Raw genomic sequence first — 10,384 nt, 5'->3', positions numbered from 1 at the left:
CGGCAAAAAGTCTGATTTTTGGTTGAAAACAATCTACTATTTACGGTAAATTAACTTAACTAATAATAAAATTTCTGTAGTGATATCACGAATCTGCACGGAGCCTGTGTATTGCAAAAAAGTATATTGAAATAACTTCTGTCCTGCAGTCCTACGGTGTCATTCAGCGATGCGCATCAGAAAAAAAAAATAAGATATTACAATATTGGAATAGTTTCTTTGGAAACAAACCAAACCTCATAATGAGCTATGAGTAAAGCGGTCGATCATCAAAAGCAAATACTTTCGTCGAATAAACACTTACAACGAACTTCTTCAATTTAAACTGTAGAAAAGACTGTCGTTACCTAGTCCCTGCTCCAGTGATCTTGATAAACGGCTCTAAATAAATCGCAGTAAATTCGCTGACAACCTCCCTAACTTCTAACGTCAAATTTTACGGTTTACATCATCTTTTCAGTTATGACAGCAACCCAAAGGCCCGACTACGAACATTCAAATTGTTATTTAAATTTCTTAATTATATAAGTTCCTAAGCGCAGCTTGACTTCGGCATTATCAAACATCACCTGTAATTAAATGAAGGCAAGCAAACATTATTCCTGCCGTTGAAATTAGTATTCGATGTCGAATTTTTTAAGCCATCTTCTCTCATAGATGCCGCACTGCAATTTCTAACTGCTTCATCCTTTTTACGATTGAGACTGGTACCTAATCGGGAACTTAGAACAATTAATAATTAATCTTAAGATACAGGCTTGTAATTTGGCTAACGGTCACCTCCTGAAGACATATGGTGAAGCATACGAAACTTGAATGATTGAATGACTCATTAGAGTGTCAAAACCATATAGCTAGGGAAGATTCCCTTTGTAATTTGGGGACACATACAAAAAGTGACAATAACATTAATATCAAAAACACCTGACTGTTCATTCGCGTAGGTAGGTAGTTAGGTAGGTAGGTAGGTAGGTAGGTAGGTAGGTAGGTAGTAGTAGGTAGGTAGGTAGGTAGGTAGGTAGGTAGGTAGGTAGGTAGGTAGGTAGGTAGGTAGGTAGGTAGGTAGGTAGGTAGGTACGACTTTATTTAATGAAAGTGACCCGTGACAGTAACTTAAACTACTGATAAACTTGGGGCCCTCAGCTTAAAAAAAATAAGGATGCTAAAATATATTACTTAGAATATTATTTACAATAAAATGTAACCACGGTTGCGAGGGTCTAAGATCCGAGTCTTTTTAAGGCTACTGCAGTCTCTAAGCATTGAGAGCTATGGCTTCCACATTAGGTTATCTCATATATTAAATTTACATTACAATAACTTTTTACATGTACGAGGGCCGTCTGTGTACCAGATATTTGGCTGGAACTTTATACACCGCCAAAGAAGCCATGTTTACACAAAAGGAATCTGTACTTTACACGACAATCTTACAAGTCTTAATCATTAATGGATAAATTAGAATTTTCCCGTGACCAAGTGAAGTCCACATTACGTGGCCCACGATATGATATACTGAAAAGCACTGTAAACGATTGTAACGTAGTCAAGATACACACAGTTACATCATCTCTGCTCGAGAACTTTTGGCATAGACATCAAAAGCTAACTTGCTTGAGAGTTTTTTTTTTTTTTTTTTTTTACAAAATAAAAAAAACTACAGTCCTTCAGTAGGGGCTGTTTAGCCACAGCTACTTCAGGGCTGTCTCCTACACTCTACACATACAATCCATACATGTCAGTGCACGTTTGCCCGCCATTATCTCCCTCGTAGCATTTATATAGATCTTCTGTGTGCCATATTTGGAATTCCTGACCTACACTCACGGCTAAAGGAGAAGAAAAGTTATAAAACCCCAACTCCGGAGAGTCTGCGGAATATCCGGGGACACCGTACATGCTGCTCAAACCACATGAAGCATCTGAACCTGCACGAAATAAAGCGTTATCGGTTGGCAAAATTCGCTGCTGCTGATCATCCGTGATAAATACAGCCAGATTGTTAGAATCAAAGTATTTACACGCCCAGTTCGATGCCCAGTCCGGCTTTCGAGTGTCACAAGTCACGTACCCAGAGAGGTGGACCAGCTTGAAAGTGATCACGTGACCAGCTTGTGCAATCGTAAAAATTCCGTATGAATTGTCACGGGCGCCAAAACAAACGGGCAATGTGTTTATCTTTATCCAGTTAACTGAAAGAAAACGAAACAACCAAACTCAGATCGGTTTTATACCTACAGTTGAACCTCTCTCCAAAGGCCAACCTGAGTGGGAAAAAGTAATTCGTCATTGTAGAGAGATAAACGCAGCCTTTTTGGAGTGGTGACCAGTGATGAAGCTTAAAGTCCCCAGCTACCTTTAAAGATCATAGATGATACTGATTATGCATTCTTAGGATAATACAGTACTAGGAATGTATGTATGACTCACAAATTCGGGAAATGACTGTCAAATACGTGATCTGTTTTTTGCACTTATTAAAATCTAGTTGCTGTAGTGTCAGTTGTTGTGTTTAAATCCGATTACACAACAAGAAGAGCTAATGGGAAATTTTAATGGCCACCCGCATGGCGAGTTGCAGAAACCAGAATTCGAGTTATTGGAGTAAATTTGACCCAAATTTTGATCAAGGGAAACGAAATTTAGTTCGAGTTAGTGGGGTATTCGAGTTATCCGAGTTCGACGAGTTAACAGAGTAAAAATGACTGAAAAGGGGTGTCAAATCCAAGGGAAATGGGACACATTTTGAGTTAGCGGAGGAGTTCGTGTTACCGAGGTTCTACTGTATATGTATAGAGCTTTATTTTAGCGCCACATTTTCAACCCACCTATTTCACACCGAAATCCTGTAAAACCCGGCGGGCATGCGCACTGCAACCTTTTTCCTCTGACGTCACAGATCTCGCTACATGTTCCTCCATTCAAACATGGTTGTGATCGACAGCAGCCGTTGTGGCATGTTGTTGGTTCGCTTCCTCCCTGTTTAAAGAAAAATCTTTCATAGTATCAAGCCAATCATTATGCATATGCAAGTTCAGTCCATGACTAGTGATTAGTTTAAAGCTAACGCAACAAGCAGCTATTTCAAAAAGAAATATTGTTTCGTTTCCGGATCCTGAAACGATAAGAACGGCGGGAAAGTTTGAGGAGAGGTGTGAAATTGTGAATTTGTAAAATTCTGGAGAAGATCCTGCTATAAGCAACTTCCTTGGCCTTCGCTTTGCCTTCCTTGAGCGGTAATTGTTCCATGCGAGCCAACACGAGAGAACCGAAGACATTCTGTCTTTGTTTGCTCTTCCTAGTACCCTTATTCAGTAGTGGAATTTTGTTTCTAAATAAAAAAAATATATTTAGAATGTTAACATAACAATTAAACACGGAAAGAGCTCTCTTTATATTTTTCACCAAGACATCTCTTTAATCGAACATAAAAGCGTTGCAGTCGTCAGATATTACTATTTGTAATAAATCTCAATATTTTTTTGTCTTCCTGACGATTATCTTTTCGATATTTGAAGAACATGTTTTCACCGAGGTTGTTTGCCTTTGCCTAAACGTATTAACATTGCGGTTACGAGCGTTGTTCTGATTGGATAATAGCCCCCACTGTGTAAATAGTTCACATCGAACTCAAAACAATACCGTTTTGTTTCTGAGGAAACGAAACAAAGATACGTTTTGTACGCGGCAGCAATTCAATCGAAATTCAAGCCATGCCAAAACATATATACTTGGTTTGCACATGAAATTTCAAAGTTAATAAAATAATCAATGAAAAGTTGTTTGTTTCATTGATTATTTTGTAAACTTTGAAAAATGGGTTAACTTAAGGTAGCTCTTCAAAGTAGGAACAACGTAAAAATTAAGTTACTCCTAAAAACCTTTTTTCATAGCAGTTTGTTTACTCACCACCACATTGTAATCAATGACCAAGTCATAATACTGACTTCCTTCTTTACGTTGTAAGGCATTTGGCTTCAGGTGTTTATTTTCTTCATTCAGCTCACAGTTGTCCTGGTTCACGGTTGTTAGGTAGTTAAACGAGATGCAATGACAGTCATACCGGCATTTGCTAAAACATTCCACTGGCATAGAAACTGTAAATTTTTTAAACACGTGGCCATAAAGCGAATGATCTTCAACCATGTTTCTTCCAGTTGTGAAGTAATATCCCCCAGGAAGATAGTTTTCGTGGCAAGATGATTGCGTACACGGCACACTCAAGAGAACGAGCAGAATGATGACAGTCAGACACCAAAATGATAGGCCCATGTTGTAACAGGCAAGGCTGTTATTTGAAATAAAACTTTCAGTGAGTAAGTTTCGGGGAAGACGTAGGTTGAGTTGTTGCCTGTGTCGAAACAAGTAATCGTGCGAAACAATTTGCATGAAAATGAGTTCCACCTGTACGTCTATTTTCATGGAAATCAAACTCATTTTTAAATCAGTACCCTCAATGGCCCTTATGTTTATTTACGTCGGACTAGCTAGTTTCACTTCCAAGCCTTGCTTTTAACGTGCAATCTTGCAAATTTTATCATGTATCAAACCTACCCTTCTGACGGACGATGCCATGAAAACGTACCGAGTTGTGTTCATGCGTAATCTGATGTTTTTATAAACAGTGGGAATCCAAAACTTTTGTAGCAAGTTTTGTAAATCAATAGTACTAGACATACATTCATGTATTCAAATAAGGTTTACAAGTAAAATATACCTACATACGAACTGTGGATAACGAGAGTAAAGTAAAAAAAAAATGTCTTGATATTGAGTTTGTCACGTTACTCGAATAGTTCAAAAGTGACAGAAAAGTGTAAATCACCCTTTTTCGAACAATTTCTAGTTGGGAAGGAGCTTCAAGTTAATCAATATTTTACGAACTAAATGTGTCGGGAATCACTCTACGAGAAATATATAGTTCTTTTAGTTTATTTGGCGTTACCAGACGGGGCGCTTGCAAAAACGTGTTATTTTTTTTCCAGACGATATATTAGCGTTATTTTAATGTGTTAATACAAATATTTAGTCAAATATCATGGGGAAAGTATGTTTTTGGAATAAAATAGGAAACTAAAACAATATACCATTTGCAAAACTAATAATATTGCTGTTGAGTTGATTATTTCGTCAGTTGACAAACCGTAGCTTTCTAGTGTCTTCTAAATTTGCAAAACTAATAATATTGCTGTTGAGTTGATTATTTTGTCAGTTGACAAACCGTAGCTTTCTAGTGTCTTCTAATATATGTGACAGTGTATTGCAGAAAGTATATTGAAATGGTTCATTAAATTGGGCACTGCAGTTCTGCAATCTTTAGCAACACTCAGGCTTATACTTTTCGTTAGGGTGATTCGCTCCAGAAACATGAAATGAATCGAAGACCAGTAGAAAAGATGACAACACAATATTTTGATGAAAAACAAAACTTAGTTCGAGGAATCGGGAGCTCGTAAAATCGGGAGTCAACTGGCAGTGTGCAACTGATTAAAGCAATTCCAAGGGAAATGAATTTTGGTTCAAGTTACCGGGAGGTTGATAAAAATTAGGGTTCAATAGGTCGTGATTATACTATGTCTATTCAGTTTAAAAAAACCGTAATTATAGCCAGGCATGATAAAAATTGAAAAAACTTTGTCACTTACTATAATTATTTAGTAAGTGACGACAATTTTTTTCTCCAATTATGTCGAATTACTTTCGTTGAAAACAGACTATTTAAAGCTATAAAGCTACTCCTCCGTTATAATCAGCTATTTAGTAAAGCGGCCGAATTTTATATGTTTAAAGCAATTACTTTCGTCAAGAGAACGTATTCTTTTGCTTTCGTCCAAGAACATCTTATACTAAATTAAAAAAGAAGATAATTGTCACCTTGATCCTGTTTTAGTTGGCTTTAAGCCACTCTAAAACAATCGCTTGAAATTCAGTCACCGACAGTTTTCCTAACTTCAAACATCTGCTTTCAATGTTCACAACATCTTTTCAATTATGACAGCAATTGTTTCAGGCCGAACCGTTTACACTCATTTGTTATTTAAATTTTTTAATTATATAAGTTTCTAAAAGCAGCTTGACGCAAACGTTAACAAACATCACCTGCAATTTAATAAAGGCAAACAATCATCCTTCCTACCGTTGAAAATTGAACCAATTTAGATCATTACGATTAAGTATGCGTTCGAGCCTAATGGCCCATCAGGCCGGAGCTAATCTCGGTTTCAGCAGCAGGAAGCGACTAGGAGCTGTATTTCTACTCCCCCTGGAGTGGATGGGATGCTAGTCCCTAGTAAGGTGTTACCCCCAGCAGTAAATTTGCCGGTACCTTTTTATACACTTGGGTCAAGAGAGGCACTGTAACATTAAAGTGTCTTGCCCAAGAACACAACGCAGTGACCCCGGCCAGGGCTCGAACCCAGACCGCACGATGCGGAGTCCAGCGCACCACTCTATTCAGATCATGGCACTCGTATTTTATATTTGTCAGCTGTCTTTTCTCATTGATTTCGTGTTGCAATTCCTAACTTTTTTCATCTTTATTATACATAGAGGAAGCTTGAAATAATTCTCGAGCACAGACTAGGTCCACCGTCTCCTCGGTTCGCGGTAGTTTGCCGGGAAGGACTCTGGGAGAATGAAATTGATCATGCCATTTTTATTGCGCAAGCTTAAATATGTAAGCGGAGGTAAAATCTACCGGAACAGAAGAGAATACGGAAAACTGAACTTATTTCCGTCTAACATGCCATTGAGAAAACTGTAATTTATCGAAGAAACAATAATGCTCTGCAAAAAGGAAGAAGAAAGAGTTAAACGACCACAACGGTCAACTGTGAGACGCTGTATACGCAAAATGGAATTCTAGCGGGCATTGTTTAAACGATAGCATGTTTTAGTCGAAGAACTATCGGCTGATAGTTTCCCCGCGGAGGAAGTGATGTTCTTATTAACCCTCGGACGTACAATCATCTTTCCATTATATTTGACGTTGCCATAACAACGTCATAATTACGAGCAGGTATGGCCAAAAATCGTCATTTTTAACATTTTTCTTATTTTTTCCCAGTTTTTTGGAACAGAGTTGTACGATTTGTTTATTTTTACATTCCATAAGCCTGCTGGCTTGTTTTTGCATCAATTTTCGTTATTTTGTGACTTTCTAAGAAAACGTTGAAATCCAAGATGGTGGATCCAAGATGGCGGCTCTAATGACGTCACGTGACGTCATATGAGGTCACAACCAATTAAAATTATGTCATCTTGAAGAGTAAGCTATGGGCTTTCTTCTCAGTGCAAAATAATTTCGCTGCCTCTTAATAGAACGAAAACTCTGGGGAGGGGTTTTATCCTCCCTCCCCCTTGTACGATGGTGGGGGTATGAATTTGCTTGTACGTCCGACGGTTAAGAACATCAAATTTCCAAGGAGACGATGATGATTGGTTGATCTGCATTACACACATGAGAGTTACCGGTTGTGGCACAACTTGCAAAAAAACCGCTCGGGCTCGCCTGGCTCGCTGGCTCGCCAGTCTCGCCTCGCTATTTTTTGCAAGTTGTGTCCACAACCGGTAACTCTCATGTGTGTGGGGGTCGCAATGCCAAAACTCTCATGTGTGTGGGGCCCGCAAGGCCAGCCCTTTTGTGTGCGGGGCTCGCAAGGCCAACCCTGTGCTAGGAATAAATATCAATTGAACAAATATTTTTAAGGTATATACACCGAAAAATGGCTGCAGCAAGATATTCGTCAGAAGTTTTGCAAGCTATGATGGAGGAAAACCTCCGTGAATTTCAAGAAAACCCCCAAAGAAATTTAACTTTTTTATTGGCCCACACCGATTTTAACGAATGGCTCCGTGTATGGAAAATGAACATACCGGAAGCTAACGAAAACAACAAAGATCTTTACACTTTTGCAAGAAAAAACAAAAAAAAGTTTTATGAGCTTTTGGTAAGCGAAATTGATGACTTACAAAATTTAAAAGCAAGCTTTGGACTTGAAGTCAAATTTTCAAAACAAATAGACGGTGAGACGCAACACATGGAACACTATTTCAGAGAAAGTGAACCACACCTTTTTTAAAAAACGACAAAGACCAAATAAAAAAAGAGTTTGACAAATTTATTGACAAAGCAAAGGGAGAAATTGAGGGTTGGTCAGAGAACGGCTCTGGGTGGGCCATTGAAAGAATAACAAATGCGTACATCAACGTTGCGCGTTATCAGCCATTGAGAGGAGGAACTTATTTGCCTTTGCCCCCAAAGTTGGCAAACAAGAAAGCAATTATTAACGTGCAAAACAGGGATAACGAATGTTTGAAATGGGCTTTGAGAGCTGCATTATTTCCGCCAAGAGATGGGAAAAATCCGCAAAGAACAAGCAGATATCCAGTTGACGACGGAATAAACTACAATGGAATCGATTTTCCAACGCCACTAAAGCAGATTGACAGGCTTGAGGCGCAAAATAAAAACCTTGCAATAAATGTGCTTGGGTGGGACCCAGAAGACGAATGTGTGATACCTTTAAGATTAAGCGAAAAAGAAAATAGCATTCCCCGTATATTTCTTATGTTGATTGAGTCAGGATTAACACAGCACTACTGTTTTATAAAAAGAGTAAGTGCTTTGTTACATGACCAAACCGGAGATCAGCATAAAAAACACTTTTGCATGATGTGCTTGACAGGTTTTACAAGAGAAGACTTGCTCGAAAAGCACAAAAAATATTGCAATGGCGCTAAAGGCAGGCCAACAAGGATTGAAATGCCGGAGAAGGGGAAAAACACTCTTTCTTTTAAAAACTACCAAAAACAAATGAAAGCGCCTTATACGATTTACGCCGACTTTGAGGCATTGCTAAGGCCGATAGAAGGGTGTAAACGCGAAACGCCCGAGGAGCGCCAGATAAGAAAAGACCTTGGTGAAGAAGTAAAAGACATGAAGCCGAGTTACACAGACAAAACAGAACAGCACGAGGCATGCGGATTTGCTTACACAGTTGTAAGAAGTGATGGTAAACACGAAAAAACATTTGTGTACAGAGGAGAAAACTCCGTTGAAGTATTCTTGAACTGTCTTTTAAGTGAAGAAAAGAAAATAAGATATGAATTGTCAAAGCAAAAACCCCTTGTGATGACGGCAAAAGACTGGGTAAACTTCAAAAATGCAACCAATTGCCACATTTGCGAAGAAACGCTAATAAAACAAAACTTTTTGGACTCTTTGCCAGTTTGGATTGGAAATAAAAAGGAGCTTAATTACTTTGGACAGATGCACAAAAAATGTTATTACAGAAAGGAAAAAGAGGCAAAAAACCTGGATACCGAACACCACTATGAGCTAAAAAAGCTGACACAAAACACACACATAGTGGCCGCAAAAAACCAAAAAAAATGTTTGAAGTGCCACAAGCCGCTTATCCAGCCGAACTACAAAGATGTGGTAAAGGACCACTGCCACATAACAGGGAAGTTTCGAGGAGCCGCGCACAACATTTGTAACTTGATGATGAGAATAAATCCAAAAAATGTCCAAATACCAGTTGTATTTCACAACCTAAGGGGCTATGATGCGCACCATTTAATGCAGTCAATTTCAAAGATTTCAAAAGAGGCACAGAAAGAAGTAAAATGTGTTGCAAACAACATGGAAAAATACATCACATTTTCACTTGGCAAACTGCGTTTTATAGACAGCTTAAACTTTCTTAAAGGAAGTCTTGATTCACTTGTAAAAGCGATGCCGAAGGAGGAATTAAATATAACAAAATCTAATTCAACACAGTCGTCTGATGAAAGTTTTGAACTTCTTTGCAAAAAGGGAATCTATCCTTACGAATACATGGACTCATGGGAAAGATTTAGCGAAACAAGTTTGCCTGAAAAAGAAAAGTTTTACAGCAAACTTAATGATGAGAACATAACGGATAAAGAGTACGAACACGCGCAAAACGTGTGGGAAACCTTTGGCTGCCAGACCCTGGGCGACTACCACGATTTGTACGTTAAGACTGACGTGACCCTGTTAGCCGACGTCTTTGAAAGCTTCCGAAAACTCTGTCTTGAGAAGTACGGGTTGGACCCCGCGAATTATTACACGACGCCAGGCCTTGCTTGGGACGCACTCTTGAAAAAGACAGGCGTGAAGCTTGAGTTACTTACAGACTATGAAATGCATCTTTTTGTCGAAAGGGGAATAAGAGGCGGGATTTCGATGGTAAGCAAGAGGTATGCAAAGGCGAACAACCCTTATGTTGAGGGATTTGACCCGAGCCAGCCAAAAAAATACATAACGTACCTCGATGCGAATAACCTTTACGGGTGGGCAATGAGCAAGCCGCTTCCAAAAAGTGGATTTAGATGGAAAAAGGTTATGCCAACAGAA

The 10,384-nt window shown here is 38.8% G+C and overlaps 2 protein-coding genes across 2 annotated transcripts in view; both read right to left on the bottom strand.

The window, feature by feature from the left end:
• Positions 1 to 459, bottom strand: part of LOC144635940 (uncharacterized) — a 7,197-nt gene extending 6,738 nt beyond the window's left edge. Inside the window, exon 1 of the mRNA XM_078495066.1 lies at positions 348 to 459. The gene's annotated coding sequence lies outside the window, so the exon portion shown is untranslated. The remainder of the gene's footprint in view (positions 1 to 347) is intronic.
• Positions 460 to 1,716: 1,257 nt separating this feature from the next.
• On the bottom strand, positions 1,717 to 5,951 carry LOC144636876 (uncharacterized). The gene is made up of 4 exons (XM_078496080.1): positions 5,875 to 5,951; positions 3,910 to 4,288; positions 2,829 to 2,979; positions 1,717 to 2,192 (listed from the first exon to the last, which is right to left on the bottom strand). The coding sequence occupies exons 2-4, from the start codon at positions 4,270 to 4,272 to the stop codon at positions 1,717 to 1,719; spliced, it is 990 nt and encodes a 329-aa protein (XP_078352206.1). The 5' UTR covers positions 4,273 to 4,288; positions 5,875 to 5,951.
• Between the last annotated feature and the right edge of the window lie 4,433 nt (positions 5,952 to 10,384).

This window comes from Oculina patagonica, chromosome 13, assembly GCF_052425735.1.
Source record: "Oculina patagonica isolate OP01 chromosome 13, crgOcupat, whole genome shotgun sequence".
Lineage (NCBI taxonomy): Eukaryota > Metazoa > Cnidaria > Anthozoa > Scleractinia > Oculinidae > Oculina > Oculina patagonica.
Note: the sequence above shows the minus strand (reverse complement) of the source record. Positions and strands in the feature narration are given on the sequence as shown.

What these genes read in the sequence shown, in the direction of transcription:
- LOC144636876 (XM_078496080.1), bottom strand. Translation starts at nt 4,272, where the DNA reads ATGGGCCTATCATTTTGGTGTCTGACTGTCATCATTCTGCTCGTTCTC. An exon ending in TCATTGATTACAATGTGGTG is followed by an intron (nt 2,980 to 3,909) that starts GTGAGTAAACAA and finishes TTCTTTAAACAG; the next exon opens with GGAGGAAGCGAACCAACAAC. An exon ending in AGGATTTCGGTGTGAAATAG is followed by an intron (nt 2,193 to 2,828) that starts GTGGGTTGAAAA and finishes GTTTTCTTTCAG; the next exon opens with TTAACTGGATAAAGATAAAC.